General features: G+C 40.2%; 1 protein-coding gene across 1 annotated transcript in view; it reads right to left on the bottom strand.

The window, feature by feature from the left end:
- The window catches only part of Wdpcp (WD repeat containing planar cell polarity effector), a 225,911-nt gene that overhangs the window by 163,112 nt on the left and 40,256 nt on the right, over positions 1-22,543 (bottom strand). The window contains exons 7-9 of the mRNA XM_032916336.1: positions 6,884-6,998; positions 4,688-4,821; positions 1,190-1,381 (exon numbers count right to left, since the gene is read on the bottom strand). Of these exons, the coding sequence (XP_032772227.1) occupies positions 1,190-1,381; positions 4,688-4,821; positions 6,884-6,998 (441 nt within the window). The remainder of the gene's footprint in view (positions 1-1,189; positions 1,382-4,687; positions 4,822-6,883; positions 6,999-22,543) is intronic.

Raw genomic sequence — 22,543 nt, forward strand, 5'->3', positions numbered from 1 at the left:
AGTGACCTAACCAAAGCCAGAACACAGAACTGGGAAAGCTTACTGCAGAAGAATTGGGAAAGGTCAGTTCTTAAAGGAAGACATATATATACACATACATACATAGCTACATACATACACACAGATACATACATACATACACACACATACATACCCACACACATACATACACACATACGTACGTACTAGGCCCCGTCAATATTAAAAGGCAGCCTAAAGCTGGACATGTAACGCATGCCTTCAAACTCCACACTCAAGAAGCCAAGGCAGGAGGATCATGGCTTGTTGCTATCTTCTTACTATCTGTAGGCTGCATTTAAAGACCAACCAACCAGACAAAACAACCAGTCTCTAAAATAAATGACTCAAAGACTGAAAGTTTATGCAAGTGGAGAAAGAGAAAGCACAGACCTACTCATTTTATCCTAGAACACCAATGTTGAGAAGTACTTCTTAAAGTCGGAAAGCTTTAGAGGAAAATATTGACATAGACTTGTTTCACCCAGCTAAAACGAAACTTTTTAAAGGGAGAGAACTCTTTTTTAATTATAAAAACCCAGAAGTTTGTGTCTATATAGGGACACACTGAAAACACATACAGGTTCATCTCTGTGATATTCAAAAGACCACAGCACTGTGAGGGACAAAGTGAGAATACTGACGTGGCCGGGGACACGTGCTTCCCAGGGCTCCCATGGGAGCCTTCCTTGCAGCTTCACAGGGGCATTCGCACAATGGGCTTCTGACGCATGGTTGTTAAGGGTGAATGCTATCATAGCTTTTCCAGGCATGAAATCCTCAACAAACAGTGTCAGTCCAAGTTTGTTGTCTCTGAGTATTGCTATAATGCAAAGGCTTTTTTCATCAGTTTAACTCTACTTTACAAATAAACTCTAACTTGCATGAGTTAGTAACTCACTCAAGCAAAGCGCGAGGCAGCGTCAGGGCCAGCGCCTGAACCTCAGAGCCTGTGCTCTCAGCCACTGCACTACTTCAGCCCTAGAGTTGTCGGCTTATGCTCCAGTTACAATACGTCTAAGATCATATTTTATATTCTATTTCCTTTTTGAATATTTTAAAATATAAATTATAGGTTTGAAATGAATTCACATATATTTCAGAATAGAAAAACCAGTAATACTATTTTATTTTCCCTTCATAAAAATGTATACATTTGTTTTAGATTTACCTCCAATCCTCCTTGAGTAAAGCCCAGAAGCAGCATATTGGCTCTGTCCTTCTCAGAAGCGATCGGAGTCCAAGGCCAAGCGTCATCGCTGAGCAGAGGCCACCAGCAAACAGCTAGATCCTGAGTGGAGTTGATGGCTAAGTGACGATCTACTGTCCTGGTGGCTGGGCCAGGTATGTCATGGTAGGAAATCTAATGGTTAACAGACAAACAAAACATATGAAAACGTTTCTTTTAATGGATGAAAATAAACTATTTCAAAAGAAAATCAAGGCATCTGTAAATGTAATAACTCAAGTAAACATGCATCTTCAACATGTGCTTACAAGGGTGTCAGAATTTACCAAATTCTTTTGACACATATATAAAAAAGACATATGTTCAAATTCTCCCAATTTTTAGCAGAGGAAAAGAAAAAGAGAAATGTGAGTAGGGAAGAACTAGATGTAGCGATTCCAATCAATACTGAAATGTGCAGTCATGGTTGCCTGACAGCATCGACCTGCACACGGGGTTTGGGATCAGCTGCAGTAAATGACACGTCCAGTACTACTGACCAAGACTGTCTCACCACTATTTAAGACATAAGATGTTAACAATGACTGACAACAATAAAAGGGAAGGCAACTCAAGGCAAACATCTCTTAAAAGAATATGAGACGTATGCCCACATATTCTGCATAAAAGGGATAAGCCATGGCGTTGTGCATGAAAGTTTATGCAGCTTCTGAGAATTACACTTCTCTTTCTTAGGAAGGATTTGTCAAATTTATTATTCAAACTATGTTATTTTGGAACATGGTTATTTGAAAACATAAGCACGGCACCATCTGGGTGACACATGCCAAGGAAATATAGATTGCACCGTATTTCTGCTTAAGGAATTAATGGAAGGTTGATAGCTTGGAAGGAAAAAAAAAACTATCTTGCCATTGCTGGTCAGCAATAATCGAACCACTTTCTGGGGATTAAGCGCATGGCTAAGCCTACTGGACCAGACACTAGCAAAGGGCAGGGGGTCTTCTTATCAGAGAAATGCTTCTGGAGCCAGTCTCACTACATGACAGATTGCTTTCATATTCCTGTCTGCAAGGCAACAAAGGATGGCAGTAATGCGATAATGCCAGAGTGCAATGGGTGTTAAGAACCCGCTGCATTTATGTATTGTATTTAGTAAATAATCAGGCTCATCCAAATTGTGATCTCACCACTCAACCAAGGCCATTAAAATCAAGGTTAATGCTTTAATAATCCTCTGCTATTTTTTTTCCAACATGGTCAAAAGAAACTCTTTTCTATTTGCATGGCCATAATATTATTGACCTCTTCATCCTCTGAATACACATCAAAAAGAACTAAAATCAAAGTAATTACCAGTGTTGTTCTCTCATGGTAAACATTTAACTCCTTGTGCTGTCCCTCAACTGTTAAACTGAATTAGATTTTTTAAATGTGGACAGAAAAGCTTGTTAAAGGTCAACACTTTCAGGATATTTACCCTGAAATTCTTCTTGTCAAAATTATTTCAATGTGAAATAATTAAATTATGGTATAGCTGGAAAGAAAAGTCAGAATTATTAATACTCAATACATGTCCTTGCTGTAAAGTCCAAATGGGCACTGATAAAACACCGATGCACTGTATGCTTTGAAGTTTAAAGACTTATAGTCAGGTCTTCGATGTGATCATTGTAATTTCTTCATTTTTGAGAGAAAAACCATAATTGTTAAATACATAAAGAGAAGTGTACATCACATTAGGTGGACTCGCCATGACGTTGCCATGACATTGCTATGAGGGAATGTTGCAAATTCCTAGATGAAAAAGTCAAATTAAAAATGAGAGATTGGCATATTTAGTTTTGTAGAATGCAGATCACTTGTTATTTGGTGATCACTAGTTATCACATGATTCAAATACTGAAGCGAGACATGAAGTTCACGTGTCTCTTCAAGGAAACATGGGTACAGTGTACTGTGCAGCAGTGACACGCAGTGCCAGTCGTTTGCCAAGTCCAAAGGTAGAAATAACGTATTAATTCCCCATCTAAGCAGCACAGGCCAAAGACGAGACCTGTGCTTCACACTCTTTGAGACAGGCTGACACCCTGTCGGTTCCTGGGCTCATATCACCACACTCCTCAGTCAGGAAGACACTGCCCACTAGTCATCACACCTCTAACAAAGGAACTGTCCTGTGAGATCTTAAATCAAAAGGTAAAGAACACTTTAAAGTGCTTCGGCTAATGAATACTGATACATTTTAAAGATCAATATTAGGGAAGAAACATCATTTAAAAATCAACCTAGGGGTTGGGGATTTGGCTCAGTGGTAGAGCGCTTGCCTTGCAAGCAGCAAGGCACTGGGTTTGGTCCCCAGCTCCAAAAAAGAAAAGAAAAGAAAAAAAAATCAATCTAAGTTAACTATTTGAGAAAAAACAGTGCTATAAGAATGTTAAAGGGAATCTTTAATTTTTTACTAAATATGCAAATGAATATCATAATTTAGTAGGTAGAGAAAATTATTATCATGTAAATTTTATAGAAGCTCCACAAATTGGGCATATAAACCAGATTATATTTTATTAGCACAGTGAAAAACTTATTTCAGGTGACTTTCCATGTTAAAACTCTTTCTTATAAGAACAGATATTTCTATTAAGCAAATTAAATCTATCCTATGCCACCATCAGCCCAATCATAATAAATAGAAATTCCAAAATTCGGAAAGTCAGGTACAAAAGTCAGCATCCAAGCGCACACACCAATTACAAGGCACAGGGCTGGCTTTGCCTTTGCTGCTACGCCCGCCTGAGGACAGCATCCACGTGCATGGCTCCTGTATATATCAGCTCTATTCCCACTGAACAGTGAACTGTCTCAAATCCACGTCACAGAGGCTGGATCAATCTTGCAAACACAGGTCAGGGCTGAAAAGACGCCTTGAACTGAAACAGCCTGGAAAATGCATTAGATGCTCACCCTTGCAGAGAGGGGGCCTTACAGTCAGAACGTTATATGAAAAATTTAAGCACGTCATTTAAAATAAAAATCCTGTCTTAGCAGATGTAAAGTCCGTGATACAGAGAACAAATTACCTGGCGTTAGCAGAGGAGAAAGACTGACACACCTCACAGAGATGTGTCCTCCAGTCAGGTGGGATGCAAGGGTCTTACCAGTACTTAACATATTTTCTATTAGTCTTTGAAAGACCTTCCTTCATTTCTCACTGTGGAATCCACAGCAGCTACGTGGATATTCAGGGACCGAGAAGTGCAGTCTATAGGAGCATTAGGAAACAAGCCGACTTGACTCCATGAGCTTAAATATTAAATAGGCCATCGTTAGGCCTTCACCACAGGTGAGGTACAAAGGCACACTCGGGCTTCCTCAAACCCACAAATGCTCAAGAATAAAAACAGTGCCACGACCTGTGCCGTCCTCTGGAGTCGCTATCTATAATAGGTAGTAATATGGCTATAGACATTGAAATTCTACCTTATAATCCAAGGCTGAGAGCTTTTCCAACCTCTTGTTTACATCAAGAGAATCCATCTTCTTTGCAAACTGAATAAAACATAATTTGTTTTGTGCCAGAAATGATAAGATGATGAAACTGTCTGTAAGGAGAGCTAAAACAATGATTTAATGATTCCAAGTTAGAACAAATTAACACACTTACGTTAAATTATTATTAAAAGATGCTATCAGAAAATAAATATTAATTAAAGTTACTAACATCTCCCAAGTATATTTGAATGATATTAAAAATATCAGAAATAACATAACCATCAACACGACCATGTACATTTGGTATCCCCCTTTTTCAGTGACTATTTCCACATAAACTAACGCTGGAGGACACCAACAAAGGGAACATTTGGGAAACAGAGCCAACACACATAGGAGAGGCCGGCGCTGTGGCTGATATTTAGTCCCACCAAGTGGAAGGCAAAGGCAGGCAAAGGGATATATAATATGAACCCGTCTCGATAAAAAAGAGCATAAAAAGATACTTTTCTTTTTGTTTATGTACTGCTTCAACATTTAAAAAGCCATCTGAGAATAAACTGGATTGATACTAATCAGTGTTCTCTACCAAATTAAATTTTTTATTTAAAAATTTTCATCTGCAATCCCTCTTTTGAAGACTTACAAACTAAATGAAACAAAATACACTATACCTAAATGTGTATATTATATAAATTACTATCTAATAATGAATATCGACAAAATATTTCTGCAGTTTTATTACTAAAGAATTTAAGTGGGTAGATAATATCACGGGTCTTATAAGAGCCACTGTTAATGTGAATTGTTCCTAGGGAAAAAAGGAAGAAGAAAAAGAAACTACTTAACATCTTGTACACTTTTCCACTCCACCTCTGGAAGCACACGCAGTGCCCCACAGTGGAGGAGCTGGCGAGCTGCCAACAACTGCATCACTACCGTGTCCCATGAGAGTGCATTGTTTGGGCACATGTGAAAGAAACACATGAAGAGAGACAACTCAGACAGAAGGCTGTTGATGCTCCCTGTTCAGTCTACGGAACAACGTAAACATGAGCCCTCATAGACACTGCTATGTGCAAAGCCAAGGAAGGGCTCCTGATGAGCTGAGACCAGAACTCGAACGGACTTCCCTTGGCACCGCACTACATGCTGGAGGAAGCACCACGCCCACAGCCATCCCCCACCTGTTACTCTAGGTGCTGCTGCTAGTGATGATGATGTCCTGGGACTTCCTTCTTAGAGCTCCGTGATTATGTCTGACTGTACTCCAAATGCTTAATGCTTCTTGTGTACAGAGGAAAGAGGGGTTCTATTCTCACCTCTGTCCTTTCTGCCACACCACATCTCCTTTCTTATTCAAACTAAGACACTGGCTTTAGTCTTTCGTGACAGTATAGCCTGTTTTGAGACTGGTTTTGCCCCAAATAAAGAAACAGAATCTTAAAACCTATAGTCAGCATATAATATATAGTCAGCAGAAAAGAAGAAGGTCAGAACCTGTGTTCAGATCTCGGCTCAGCCACTTACCAACTGTGTAAGCCTGGCCACTCTCCTGAGTGGCTCAGTCTCACTTTCTTTACCTCCTAGAATAAAAATGATCATATCTTATATAGTCCCTTTCTTGAATTAAATAGAATGGCACCCAGCATGGAACCTTTAATGGCTCAAAAAAAAAAAAAATCAGTAAACTTCCTACTCAATAAATGGCTCAAAAATCTTTTTAATGTGCTGTGTACCAACCATGTGTGGTGCTGTCACTTATTGGATCCGGACTTCCCTAGTGTATGTGGCACTGACTTCTCAGGGTATTACATAGCTGCCTGCCTCAGCATACTTCTACACTTAAACACAATTCATTTGGAAAATTTTTAATTGTCAATAAGAGAGAAATCATTTTAATGAATGAAAAAAGTTTATTTTAAAATTATATTTCAAAATGTAAAAGAAAGATCAGAAAGTGCTTAGACTCTGAGTCTAACACTGAACGAGAAGTAAACTGCACAGACATTAAATATTAGTTGAAGCCTGTATTGGTCCCAAGGGTTGTAAGTCTGCTATTACAAGCAATTACTTGTTGTATTTGCAAGTCCCCAGTGGTAATAATTAGCCTACCTGTTGACAAAGTATTTCTCCCACCCCACTGTTAATGTGGGCAATTGATTTGCACACGGGTATAATTACCATCACTGATGGTGTCTGAGATGAGCTTCCCCACCAGGCTTCTGTCAATCACCACTTTCTCCAGCTGAGGCCCAGAAAGGCTTAGGGACACCAGCACACCTGAACCAAAGAGGAGCTAAAACCAGGTAAGGGGGAGAAAAACAGATATGCTGAAATTTAGGATCATTTGAAAATGTCTTTCCAATCATACAACTCACAAGGATCTTTTCACGTGCATTCAGACCATGAAATTACCCCCCAAAAAAGTCACCAGCATTCTGAGTATGAGACAGGCAGCTAAAACATTTCAATGCACCCGGAACACGCATGAGAACTGTCCACAGACAGTGAATGTGGTCCGCACCGACCAGGAGGCTCGTCTTCTAAAGGCTTAAAAGGTGTCCGTGCAGGAAGACTGCTCTGCTTGGATGCAAACACTGGGGAGGTTATTGTTTACATCGGGAACTTACAGGCGATTTCCTGAGATTTGGAGAGTCACACTGCTGCTCACTCAACACAGGAAGACTCCATAATTACCATAGAAACAGCTAATTTGAACGTCAAACTTTATTCACTTTCCCAGGTAAAGATTTTATAACCCAAAACATTAAAATAAGATTAAGTAAAATTAAAAATTTTTAAATCATATGTAATGCACACCATCAATAATTTCACAAGGAAAAACAAAAATAGTAGAAAAATGGTGGCCTTTCAGTGTCCAGTAGCTGTTCACAAAGACGGCTGGATAGAACCGTTATAATTTCACACACTCCTTTCCATTTGTAGCAGCTTAATTCATTCATCTCCAAATGTTTAAAACTTCTGAAAGGACTCTGCATATGTGTGTGCTTGTTATCTATGAGATTTTAAAATATCAACATTGGAAGAAATTGTTTCACCTTCAAGGCAACAGACTCAAAGCTGATGAATCATGGAATAGCATATGGCATAAGAAGAAAAAAAACCAATTGTTAGTAAACTAATCGGGAACATGCCAGCCAAACTCAGAGACAACTATGACTTAAACACCATGGGGAATCCCCCGCCCACCTAGGCATCATGTCCCGGCTAGTGACTATGACTCTCTGTTAAGACAAACTGGGACATGTGTGAGAGATGAGCAACATGAGGCACCCAGGGAGCAGAAAGGCCACAGTGGCCCTGCCTTTCCAACCCCTGCCCAGGCAGCAGCAACCTCGCGTGCCCTCCACTCGCACAGGAACAGTGTGGGATGGGAAGGTTAACCACCTTTACGAGTTTGGGGAAATAAAAGAAGGAACAGCTGTTCCAAGAGTTGCAAAATACTTCAGAAAATAATTACTCTCTATTGAATTAATTTAGCCTTACTACATACCTTAATAGCAAATGATTTCACTATTCTTATGGGACTTTTATAACAAGTGGCCTTCAATCCCCCAAATCCTCCCTTCTCAGACATTGAGAAAGACATTAGACTCAACCTTCCTATTTGTTTCTTCCCTTTCAAGTTTGCTTAACATATCATTGACACCTGCCCTTTTCTACTCATTTTTCTTAACAAAAATGAGTAATATTCTCTTACGTATGCCTTCCCTTAATCCTTCGGTGAAGGCTGGTTTCTTATGGTATTGGCTTAACCACATATATTTTGCACCCTCGGTATCAGGCACACAGCAGGTACTCAGGAAATACATGGAGAAGGAATCACAACTAACTGACTGTCCTCTTAGAGGAGAGCTTAACCTAAGCTTCCATTTCCACACGGCCTGGGCGTTTCTCTGCAGCATCTGTCCATCATGAGCTCTGGCTGGGGAGGAGCTCGCTGGGCAGTGCACCTGCCCAGCCTGCAGGAAGACCTGAGACCTTACCTTCTTTGTGGTTGGCTTTGCTGTGCATATGCATACTCACATGCTAGCTGTGCACATGCAGCACAACATGCATGTGGACAGCAGAGAGTGACTTGTAGGACTGGGTTCTGTGCTCCCTCACCATGTGTGTCACAGAGCCCAAGGCCAGGTTGCAGGCTTTACAAGACACGTCACTAGCTCAGCCATCTCACCAGCCCCGAGGTCTGAGCTCTGCACCCAACACTGAATGAACCCGGGTTTGGTGGTGCGTGCCTGCAAGTGCAGCACGTGGGAGGTAGAAACAAAAGGATCAGAAGTTCAAGGACGTCCTTGGTTATGCAGCTGTTGGAGGCCAGCTTGAACTACCTGTTGCCTGACCATATCTCTAAAAAACTAAAAATGAAACAAAATACATGCGCCATATTGCTGAGCACTGCCAGTGACCAGAGGCATACTACAGCTGACAGCTACCTTAACTGGGACAGCTCCAACTGATTAAAAACCATGGGGAAGGGCATTCTTTTATTTAAACAAAAGCAGAATATTGATTATATGACATGCATGCAAATAAATGTAATAGCTCAAAAACGTATCAAATATAATCCTTAAAGGTCTAATACAGGCTAACAGAGAGAAGAGACATGAGTGAGTGTAATAAAGCAGTGTTGGCAAACCCATCATCCTGTCTGAACAAACGTGGGCAACTGACTAAGGGGTGGATCTAGAACTTGATCCAAACTGAAGTAGCTTCGGCTCAGTTCTTTCTGCGTATGTCCAAAGACGAAGCACAGGGGCTCTGAAATCGGAGGTGGCAGTCTGTGTGACACCGAGTCACAGAACATGTCTGTGCCTTCGTTTATCTCCTCATCTGAAAGAAGACATGACACATGTTCTTCACAGGCTGAGGGTTAAGCAACCCCACCAACAGAAGTTGTAATAATGGTGCACAGTGTTTACGATGTCGCTGCTATTCCGTCATTCCTGGGTTGAGTTCTCACTGCACTGCCCGCCATCTCTGGTCATTCTTTTGTCTTAGCCTCAGAATTGGATATGGAACATTGGACTCTAGGTGATTAAACTGTAATTTTAATTTATTAATGGTGTATGTACATGGTGTGTGTGTGTGTGTGTGTGTGTGTGTGTGTGTGTGTGTGTGTGTGTGTGTGTTCATATCCCATGGTACATATCCAGAACATAGCACAGGCATGGACAACTCTTGGGAGGTGCTTCTCTTATTCTTCCCTGGGTTCTAAGAAGCAAACAGAAGCCAAGTCTTGAGGCAAGTGCTTTGACCAGCTGAGGCACTAGTCAGCACCCCAGGTATGCTCTCACCTTTTGTCATTCTTCCATTTGCAATGGTTTTAGAAGATATTTACCTTCAAGCTAACTACAGTTTCTTCAGAACTAAGTCTGCCCAACTTTCTCACTTCTTACTCTGTATTTTTTGTTATCACCATCATTATCATGAGAGAATCCTCCTCTCCTGAGAGGAGCTGCACTACAGTATATGAACCTGTGCTGTGCTATAAAATTCATTCCAAATGCACATTTTTGTGGAGATGAAGAAGAAACATAAAACCCAGAGAAGTATGTGCAAGAAGCAATATTGGAAAAGATTCAAAAGCCAGAGTGTCACATAGCAGAAATGTTCATATATCATGTGATCTGTGCTTGGGGATAGGAGCAGTGATTTATCCACTTGAGCAAGCATTAGGCCCAGACACCCTTATATAGTCATCTGGCCCACACATATATGTTCAGTATATTAAATGAGCCAGGCACTGTTCTGAGTACTGAAAATACATCAGTGCACAAAACAGGCAATGCCTTGGTTCGCCATAACCTCATGCGGCTTGCATTTGAATGTGGATATAGATAAGAGCAAATAGTTCTAATATAATAGCAGTTAGTGAGCAGATCTGTAAGAGAAAAGGCACAGCAGATGAGGATTCTAGGAGGATGCTACTGGAAGCACATGGTGACTAATAAACGAAAAAGCCTTCAAGAAGAAATGCCATGTGATCTAGATCCAAAGAAAGTGAGGGGAGAACCCACATATGGACCTGGAGAAGTGGATTTACAGCAGAGGAGCAGCAGGACAAAACCTCTGAGGCAGACCATGCCATGGATGACTGAGGAAAGTGGGCCTGTATACATGGAGGGGAACAAGAGACAGGGTCCTCACACACAACAGCAACACAAGGGGATCAAGAACCAACTTACACTTGAGATCGTTAGTGAGAAGACAGTACATTTTAGGTGGAATCTACAATGAGTGAGACGAGGGGCAAAAGCATGTAATCCACTGGGAAATCCTTCCACTCACCCCGGGAGAAGATAAGAACTTGAACCAGAGCAGCCATGCTAGAGAAAAGGATGGGGACAGGTTTAAGATAGCCCATTGTCCAACTTTAATGAAAGCCTGTGGGCCACATGTGGCCAAAGACAGCTTGGAATATGGCCCAACCCCATGTGGCAAACTTACTTAACCATTATGGAATTTCTTCTTCGTTATTTTTGTCAACTCAATTGTATGGCGGTTGAGCATGACTGTAGACAACAACAAAGCATCTAAACGTCAAAGGTCTGATATGCTGTAAGAGCGCCCACTTGGCCTAAGCGCCATGGTTCATCTACTAAGCATCTAAACGTCAAAGGTCTGATATGCTGTAAGAGTGCCCACTTGGTCTAAGTGCCATGGTTCATCTACTAAGGGAAGGACATCAGAGGCAAAATCCAGATGGAATAATGACTACAAAATAGACAAGAGACTGGTTTTAGACAAGTTGAGTCATCTATGGAATTACAAATGAAGATAATCTTGCAAAAAGTAGAGACGGAGCCATCAACAATATCATGATCACCTTTAAACACAGAAACAGATACTTTAAACACTCCTTAAAATGTATTGGAAAAAGAGAGAGGTTAAAAGTATGAGCTCAGGATTCCCAGTGTTCAATAGTTGAGATGTGTGATACCAAAGAAGTAACTTTTCTGCTGTTTCATTTCCTCCATTGGAAAAAGAGACAATACTGTATATTCCATAGGAGGAGAATTAAACAATGTTTTTTTCTTAAAGACTGAGTTAAGTCTCTCAGTGAAAAGAAGTGTGGGTACCTGTTAGAATCAAGATGTAGCCACTATTTTTGATCTCTTAAGTGTCCTGTGATTAGAGTCATGCCTAATATCAGCTTTTGAAATATGCAGACACATGTGAATTAATAAGCTAATTCGTGCATTTTTAAGAGCTTGTTGGGAAGCATAGACTTTAGGTACTAGGGCCAAAGAAAACTCAGGATGTAGTACAGGCGGTAACTAGAGGTAGAATGTACTCAAACTCAGGGAAGAATATTGCAGCGCAGACTAAAGTCCCACGGCTCTGCCTATTTCACCAAGATGGCTGTATTTATGTCCTCCAAAATGGAAAAGGCCTTCGTATGATTTGGTAGGACCAGAAGGAAAAAGCATGCTAGGGTTCAGTCCAGTGGCCAGGGGTAAGCTCATTCTGGAAGCTCAAAAGAATGAGAAACAGCAGTTCCAAGCAGCAATGGCGGTTACTGAGCAGCTGAGGGGAGACGGGCCCCATTCCCATCTCTGGCCCAACCTGAATGTCCCTTCCAGCAGCTGCTTCTTCCTCCTCAGCCGGGACACATCTTCACAACCTGCTCTGCTGCCGTCTCTGCTGCCTTTACCATTCCTCCATTGTCTTCAATAAGCTCATGGTCTTTCTTTAAGAAACTCAGAAAGGATTCTAAAGTTGTTCAGGCTGCTCCTCAAATTGGTTTCATTTAACCTAGGCATTTAGACTGAATATTTAAGTGAAAGTGAAATAGCACTTACGGAGGAAATATTATACCTGATGGTAGCATTAATCAAAACACAATATAAGAAACAAAACACCGAGTTTAATTTACTCACCATGTGCTTCTAGTAGCACCCTCCCAGAATCCTCATGTGGGTGCCTTCTGTATACAGATGTGGAGATACAGATAGATACAGAGGTGTGCAGACGGAGACAGGATGGTAGACGGGGAAGCATAAATTGATTAGACATGGATAGAATATACGTCTTATTGTAGAAGAATATGGAGGCTTTAGTTGTGATAGATGACTGACTAAAAGTGGTGAACTACATGACTGGAGAAATGGCTGAGGAGGTAAATGTTCTTGCTATTTGAGTTCAGATTCCCAGAAGCTACATGGAAATCCGGCATGTCAGCGCACCTGGAGTCAGGTGTTAAGTAAATGGCTCAATGGTGTATGTGGGCTACTTCATACTAGCAACTAGAATCCCACTAAATTCCGTATTCTCACTGGGGAAGCGCACTGCCCTAAATCTGTGTGATTTCTATCACATATGAGTAAATATGAAATACGAAGGTAGGCAGAATCAATATGAAAAGATCAACAATTGTTGAAGGGTCTTCCATGATAGCCATGCAGCCAAAACTAGTCTCCTATGAGTATAAGAACCCTACAGAGACACCTGCAAACAAGCGCAACCTATGGACAACACTCAGTGTAAACTCTGGGAAGAGACCACCATGATAGCAGCAATGCTGCCCGCTTAGAGTATGGCAATCCTTACAACAGGGAAATCTGCAGTGAAGACTAGAGTCACTGATAATTTATCAGGCACCCTGTATAAAGGGGTTTCTGAATCCATGCCATCATTCAGGAAACATAAATACAGAGAGAAAACATGTTTGATTAATCCACTGCAGTACAAAGACAACTATAAATTGGCTAACACTGAGGTTCTTGACCCTTCTAATGCTGCAACCCTTTATTTCATGTTGTGATGAGCCCAGCCATAAAATTATTTCACTGCTACTTCATAACCATAATTTGTCACTCTCGGGAATTGTAATGAAAATATCAGATATGCAGAACATCTGATATGTGACCCCCCAAAGGGGTGACGACGCCCCGGTTGAGGACTGCTGGGCTAAGGTAACAGAACAGTGGAATCATACAGAATTACTTTGGGACAAACAACAATAACTAAGTCTCCTCTGGATAGAGAGGTGTGACTATCAAGTTGCCTGTGCATACTGTCCAACATGTGGAGCAAGTTCATGTCTAGAGATGTATCTGATTTCATCTACTTACATTCTAAAAACTCATTTTCTTTATTCTTACTATAGAATGAAAGATACTACACTTTAACTCTATAATAAAGGGTATTTACAAGAAAAGAAAATTGATCATTCCTAGGACATATTTCAAAGCTGGTCAAGTTCACAAAAAGAATATAATAAGGTGGTTTTTATATTGCTGGTCTCGCAAACTAAATCAAAGTACACATCAAAACGATCACCCATCATGAACAAGGATGCAGGGATAAAGGGATGGATTAATATATGGAAATTGATCAACATAAACCACCACATAAACAAACTCAAATAAAAAACCACATGATCATCTTATTAGATGCAGAAAAAGCATTTGACAAAATTCAACACACCTTCATGTTAAAGGTCCTGGAAAGATCAGGAATTCAAGGCCCATACCTACACAGAGTAAAAGCAATGTAGAGAAAACCAGTAGCCAACATCAAACTAAATGAAAAGACACTTGAAGCAATCCCACTAAAATAAGGAATTAGACAAGGTTGCCCACTTGCTCCCTACCTATTCAATATAGTACTTAAAAGTTCTAGCTAGAGCAATTAGACAACAAAAGAAGGTCAAAGGGATACGAATTGGAAAAGAAGAAGTCAAAATAGCACTATTTGTAGATGATATAATAGTATATTTAAGTGATCCAAAAATTCCACCAGAAAAATACTACAGCTGATAAACAATTTCAGCAAAGTGGTCGGATATAAAATTAATTCAAACAATCAGTAGCCTTCCTCTACTCAAAGAATAAATGAGCAGATAAAGAAATTAGGGAGGGGCTGGAGAGATGGCTCAGTGGTTAAGAGCACTGACTGCTCTTCCAGAGGTCCTGAGTTCAAATCCCAGCAACCACATGGTGACTCACAACCATCTGTAATGAAATGAGATCTGATGCCCTCTTCTGGTGTATCTGAAGACAGCTACGTATGGTGTACTTATACATAATAAACAAATAAATCTTTAAAAAAATTAAAAAAAAAGAAATTAGGGAAATGACACACTTCACAATAGTAACAAATAATATAAAATATTTGGTATGACGCTAACCAAGCAAGTGAAAGGTCTGTATGGTAACAACTTCAGGTCTCTGAAGAAAAAAATTGAAGAAAATCTCAGAAGATGAAAAGACCTCCCATGCTCATGAATTGACAGAATTAATATAGTAAAAATGGCCATCTTGCCAAAAGCAATCTCCAGATTCAATGTAATCCCCATCAAAATTCCAACTCAATTCTTCATAGAGTTAGAAAGAGCAATTCTCATATTCATTTGGAATGACAAAAATCCCAGGACAGTGAAAACTATTATAAACAATAAAAGAACTTCTGGGGAAATCACCATCCCTGACATCAAGCTGTACTACAGAGCAATGATGATAAAAACTGCATGGTATTGGTACAGAGATAGACAGGTAGATCAGTGGAATAGAATTGAAAGGAGACCCAGAAATGAACCCATACAACTATGGTCACTTGATCATTGACAAAGGAGCTAAGGCCATCCGGTGAAAAGGGATAGCAGTTTCAACAACTGGTGCTGGTTCAACTGGCAATCAGCATCTAGAAGAATGCAAATCCATCCATTCTTATTGCCTTGTACAAAGCTCAAGTCCAAGTGGATCGAAGACTTCCATATAAAATCAGATACACTAGGGGTTGGGGATTTAGCTCAGTGGTAGGCAAGCGCAAGGCCCTGGGTTTGGTCCCCAGCTCCGCAAAAAACAAAAAACAAAAAACAAACAAACAAACAGATACACTAGATCTAATAGAAGAGAAAGTGGGGGAAAGCCTCAAGAACATGGATATAGGAAAAAATTTCATGAACAGAACACCAACGGCTTATGCTCTAAGATCAAGAATTGACAAATGTCCTTCTGGTTTCTGCCTGTTCCCAGAGGTGACCTGACCCACAGTTCTCTGTACCCAAATCCCATGGGGAAGAGAGCTAGACTCTTAGAAGTCTGGACAATCCTGAGAGCTCAGGGGATACCACCACTTTTGCTCACATTCCTGGCCCAAGAGGTACCCGCCTAGACCCCTCTGGACAAAGGAACCTAGGAGCAGGTAGGGACAGAATCCTTATGATCTCTGCCTGTGCCTAGAGCTGAAAGCCAGTCTACAGGAGATCTAACACAACTAAGAGCAGAGGGAAGACCATCACTTCTGCTCCAAGTGGCCCACTTGGAGCCCTCAGGACACAAGAACCCAGGAGAAGTCTGGTACAGGGTCCTTCTGGTTTTTGCCTATGCCAGAAGATGACCCTGAGACACAATTCTCTATACCCAGATCCTGCTGGGAAAAAGCTGGTCTCCAGGAGTGCTGACACACAGGCTTACGGGAGGGTCAAGCCACTGTCAGAGACAGCAAGACTAGCTAACACCAGAAACAACCAGATGGCAAGAGGCAACTGTAGTAACCTAAGCAACAGAAACCAAGACTACTTGGCATCATCAGAGCCCAGTTCTCCAACCAAACCAAATACTGGATATCCAAAAACACCGGAAAAGCAAGATTTGGATTTAAAATCACATCTCATGATTATATTAGAAGACCTTACGAAGGACATAAATAACTCCCTTAAAGAAATACATGAAAACAAATAGAAGCACTTAAAGAGGAAACACAAATATGCCTTAAACAATTATAGGAAAACACAACCAAACAAGGGAAGGAATTGAACAAAACCATCGAGGATCTAAAAATGGAAATAGAAATAATAAAGAAATCACAAGCCTGCTCCCAAATCTCATGGGGATGAGAGCTAAACACCCAGAAGTGCAGTCCATCTTGAGACCATAGGACAGACTGCCACTTCTGCCCACCTTTTCACACATCCTTGGCCCAAGAGGACTGCACAGTGCCTCTGGACACAGGAATATAGGAACAGTCAGCAGCAGATACCTGCAATTCCAGTCTGCACCCTGAACTGAACTGAACCAGTCAAACAGCTCCCGGCACCCAAATCCTGTGGGGGAGAGAGCTGGACCATCAGAAGTGCAGACACTCCTGAGAAATCAGAGGAGACTACCCTCTGTCCACATTCCCAACCCAAGAGGTAATCACCTAGTGCCATCTGTGCCCCCTGGGCACAGGGATCTAGAAGCAGTCAGGGACAGGACCCTTGTGATTCCTGCCTGCATTGAGAGCTGAGATACAGTCACCAGGAGTGTCTACACACCTGACAGCAGAGCACCTGTTCCCAGAAACGGCTGAAAGAAAACAGGATAACGGGTCTACAGGAGTGCTGACACACAAGCCTACAGGAGTGCTGACACACAAGCCTACAGGAGTGCTGACACACAAGCCTAGAGGAGTGCTGACACACAAGCCTAGAGGAGTGCTGACACACAAGCCTACAGGAGGGTCAAGCCATTGTCAGAAACAGCAAGAGAGGCTAACAGCAGAGAAAACCTGATGGCAAGAGGCAAGTGCAGGAATCTAAGTAACAGAAACCAAGACTACTTTGCATCATCAGAGCTCAGACCTCTCATCAAAGCAAATACTGGATATCCAAAAACACCGGAAAAGCAAGATTTAGATTTAAAATCACATTTTATGGTAGTGATGGAGGACTTTAAGAAGGATATAAATAACTCCCTTAAAGAAATACAGGACAATGCAAGTAAACAAGTAGAAGCCCTAAAAGAGGAAACACAAAAATCCCTGAAAGAATTACAGGAAAACACAACCAAACAGGTGAAGGAATTGAACAAAACCATCTGGGATATAAAAACAGAAATAGAAACAATGAAAAAAGCACAAAGAGACACAACCCTGGAGAGAGAAAACCTAGGGAAGAGATCAGGAGTCATAGATGCAAGCATCACCAACAGAATACAAGACATAGAAGAGAGAATCTCAAGGGCAGAAGATACCATAGAAAACATTGACACAACCATCAAAGATACTCTAAAACAAAAAGAGTTCCTAGCCCAAAGCATTCAGGAAATCCAGGACACAATGAGAAGATCAAACCTACAGATAATAGGTATAGAAGAGAGTGACAACTCCCAATTTAAAAGGCCAGTAAATATCTTCAAAAAAAATTATAGAAGAAAACCTCCCTAAACTAAAGAGAAAGATGCCCATAAACACACAAGAAGCCTACAGAACTCCAAATAGATTGGACCAGAAAAGAAACTCCTCCCATCACATAACAGTCAAAACACCAAATGCACAAAACAAAGAAAGAATATTAAAAGCAGTAAGGGAAAAAGATAAAGTGACATATAAAAGCAGACCTATCAGAATTACACCAGACTTCTCACCAGAGAGTATGAAAGCCACAAGATCCTGGGAAGATGTCATACAGACCCGAAGAGAACACAAATGCCAGCCTAAGCTACTATATCTAGCAAAACTCTCAATTAACATAGATGGAGAAACCAAGATATTCCATGACAAAACAAAATTTACTCAATATCTTTCTACAAATCCAGCCCTACAAAGGATAATCGATGGAGAACTACAACACAAGGAGGAAAACTACGTCGTAGAAAAAGCAAGAAAGCAATCTCCTTGCAACGAAACCAAAGGAAGAGAGACACACAAACATAATTCCACATACAAAAATAACAGGAAGCAACAATCTCTATTCCTTAATATTTCTCAATATAAATGGACTCAATTCCCCAATAAAAAGACATAGACTAACAGACTGGATAAAGAGGAACCAGCATTTTGCTGCATACAGGAAACACACCTCAAAGACAAAGACAGATACTACCTCACAGTAAAAAGCTGGAAAACAACTTTCCAAGCAAATGGTCCAAAGAAGCAAGCTAGAGTAGCCATTGTAATATTAAATAAAATCGACTTTCAACCAAAGTCATCAAAAAAGATAAAGGACACTTCATATTCATCAAAAGAAAAATCCACCAAGATGAACTCTCAACCCAAAATATCTATGTTCCAAATGCAAGGGCACCTACATTCGTAAAAGAAACCTTACTAAAGCTCAAATTACACATTACACCTCACACAATAATAGTAGGAGATTTCAACACCCCCCTCTCATCAATGCACAGATCATGGAAACAGAAATTAAACAGAGACATAGAGAAACTAACAGAAGTTATGAACCAAGTGGATTTAACAGATATTTATAGAACATTCCATCCTAAAACAAAAGGATATACCTTCTTCTCAGCAACTCATGGGACCTTCTCCAAAATTGACGATATAATTGGTCACAAAACAGGCCTCAATAGACACAGGAAGATAGAAATAATCCCATGTATACTATCAGATCACCACGGACTAAGGCTGGTCTTCAATAAGAACAATAACAGAAGAACATCCACATATACATGGAAGTTGAATAACGCTCTACTCAATGACAACTTGGTCAAGGAAGAAATAAAAAAAGAAATTAAAGACTTCTTAGAATTTAATGAAAATGAAGGCACAACATACCCAAACTTTTGGAACACAATGAAAGCAGTGCTAAGAGGAAAACTCATAGCTCTGAGTGCCTGCAAAAAGAAACAGGAGAGAGCTTAAGCAGCTTGATAGTACACCTAAAATCTCTAAAACAAAGAAAAAATACAACCAAGAGGAGGAAAAGTCAGGAAATAATCAAACTCACGGCTGAAATCAACCAAATAGAAAAAAAAAAACTATACAAAGAATCAACAAAACCAGAAGCTGGTTCTTTGAGAAAATCAAGAAGATAGATAACCCTTAGCCAGACTAACCAGAGGGCAAAGAGACAGTATCCAAATTAACAATATCAGAAATGAAAAGGGACACATAACAACAGAATCTAAGGAAATACAAAAAAATTATCAGATCCTACTACAAAAGCTTATATTCAAGAAAACTGGAACATCTGGAGGAAATGGACAATTTTCTAGACAAATAACAGGCACCAAAGTTAAATCAGGAACAGATATACCATCTAAACAATCCCATAATTCCTAAAGAAATAGAAGCAGTTATTAAAAGTCTCCCAACCAAAAAGAGCCCAGAACAGATGGGTTTAGTGCAGAATTCTATCAGACCTTCATAGAAGACCTCATACCAATACTGTCCAAACTACTCCACAAAATAGAAACAGATGGAGCACTACCAAATTTCTTCTATGAAGTCACAATTACTCTTATACCTAAACCACACAAAGACCCAACAAAGAAAGAGAACTTCAGAACAGTTTCCCTTATGAATATCGATGCAAAAACACTCAATAAAATTCTTGCAAACTGAATCTAAGAACACATCAAAACAATCATCCATCATGATCAAGTAAGCTTCATCCCAGGGATACAGTGATGGTTTAATACATGGAAATCCATCAATATAATCAACTACATAAACAAATTCAAAGATAAAAATGACATGATCATTTCATTAGATACTGAGAAAGCATTTGACAAAATTCAACACTCCTTCATGATAAAAGTTCTGGAAAGATAAGGAATTCAAGGCCCATATCTAAACATAGTAAAAGTAATATACAGCAAATCAGTAGCTAACATCAAACTAAATGGAGAAAAACTTGAAGTAATACCACTAAAATCAGGAACTAGACAAGGCTGCCCACTCTCTCCCTATTCATTCAATATAGTACTCGAAGTCCTAGCCAGAGCAATCAGACAACAAAAGGAGGTCAACGGTATACAAATTGGAAAGAAAGAAGTCAAAATATCACTATTTGCAGATGATATGATAGTGACCCCAAAAATTCCACCAGAGAACTACTAAACCTGATAAACAACTTCAGCAAAGTATCAGGGTATAATATTAACTCAAACAAATCAGTAGCCTTTCTCTACTCAAAGGATAAATAGGCTGAGAAAGAAATTAGGGAAACGACACCCTTCATAATAGACCCAAATAATATAAAATACCTCGGTGTGACTTTATCCAAGCAAGTGAAAGATCTGTATGACAAGAACTTCAAGTCTCTGAAGAAAGAAATTAAAGAAGATCTCAGAAGATAGGCAGATCTCCCATGCTCATGGATTGCCAGGATTAATATAGTAAAAATGGCCATTTTACCAAAAGCAATCTACAGATTCAATGCAATCCCCATTCTTCATAGAGATAGAAAGAGCGATTTGCAAATTCATTTGGAATAACAAAAAACCCAGGATAGCCAAAACTATCCTCAACAATAAAAGAACTTCTGGGCGAATCACCATCCCAGACCTCAAGCAGTATTACAGAGCAATTGTGATAAAAATTGTATGGTATTGGTACAGAGATAGACAGGTAGATCAGTGGAATAGAATTGAAGACCCAGAAATGAACCCACACACCTATGGTCACTTGATCTTTGAAAAAGGAGCTAAAACCATCCAATGGTAAAAAAGATAGCATTTTCAACAAATGGTGCTGGTTCAACTGGAGGTCAGCATGTAGAAGAATGCAAATCAATCTTATCGCCCTGTACAAAGCTTAAGTCCAAGTAGATCAAGGACCTTCACATCAAACCAGATAAACTTAAACTAATAGAAGAAAAAGTGGGGAAGAGTCTCGAACACATTGGTACTGGGGAAAATGTCCTGAACAAAACACCAATGGCTTATGCTCTAAGATCAAGAATTGACAAATGGGACCTCATAAAACTGCAAAGCTTCTGTAAGGCAAAGACACTGTCATTAGGACAAAACAGCAAACAACAGATTAGGAAAAGATCTTTACCAATCCTACATCTGATAAAGGGCTAATATCCAAAATATACAAAGAACTCAAGAAGTTAGACTCCAGAGAGCCAAATAACCCTATTAAAAATGGGGTACAGAGCTAACCAAGAATTCTCAACTGAGGAATACTGAATGGCTGAGAAGCACATAAAGAAATGTTCAATATCCTTAGTCATCAGGGAAATGCAAATCAAAACAACTCTGAGATTCCACCTCATACCAGTCAGAATGGCTAAGATCAAAAACTCAGGCGACAGCAGATGCTGGCAAGAATGTGGAGAAAGAGGAACACTCCTCCATTGTTGGTGGGATTGCAAGCTGGTACAACCACTCTGGAAATCAGTCTGCAGGTTCCTCAGAAAATTGGATATAGTACTACCTGAGGATCCAGCTATACCACTCCTGGGCATATACTCAAAAGATGCTCCAACATAGAACAAAGACACATGCTCCACTATGTTCGTAGCAGCCTTATTTATAATAACCAGAAGCTGGAAAGAACCCAGATGCCCTTCAACAGAGGAATGGATCCAGTAAATGTGGGACATCTACACAATGGCGTACTACTCAGCTATCAAATACAATGACTTCATGAAATACATAGGCAAATGGATAGAACTAGAACATATTATCCTGAGTTAGGTAACCCAGTGACAAAAGAGCTCACATGGTATGCACTCACTGACAAGTGGATATTAGGCAAAGAGCTTGGAATACCCACAATACAACTCACTGACCACATGAAGCTCAAGAGGAACAAAGAACAAAGAGTAGATGCTTCAGTACTACTTAGAATGGGAAACAAAACAATCAAGGGAAGTAGAGGGTAGGAGGGACTTGGTAAGAAGAGAGTATGGGGAGGAGGAAAAGGTCAGGATCAGGTATGGGAGGAGAGAGAGATGATATACAGAGGGTCAGGTGTTTGAACAGAGGTGTATCGCAATGGGGGATAGGGAACTGGGGGTAGACACCAGAAAGTCCCAGATACTAGGAAATCAAGAGGCTCCTAGGACCAATGGGGATGAGATTAGCTGACATGCCCAACAAAGGGAAGGGTGAATCTGTAGACACCATATCCAGAGGTTAG

Source organism: Rattus rattus, chromosome 11, assembly GCF_011064425.1.
Source record: "Rattus rattus isolate New Zealand chromosome 11, Rrattus_CSIRO_v1, whole genome shotgun sequence".
NCBI classification, from domain to species: domain Eukaryota; kingdom Metazoa; phylum Chordata; class Mammalia; order Rodentia; family Muridae; genus Rattus; species Rattus rattus.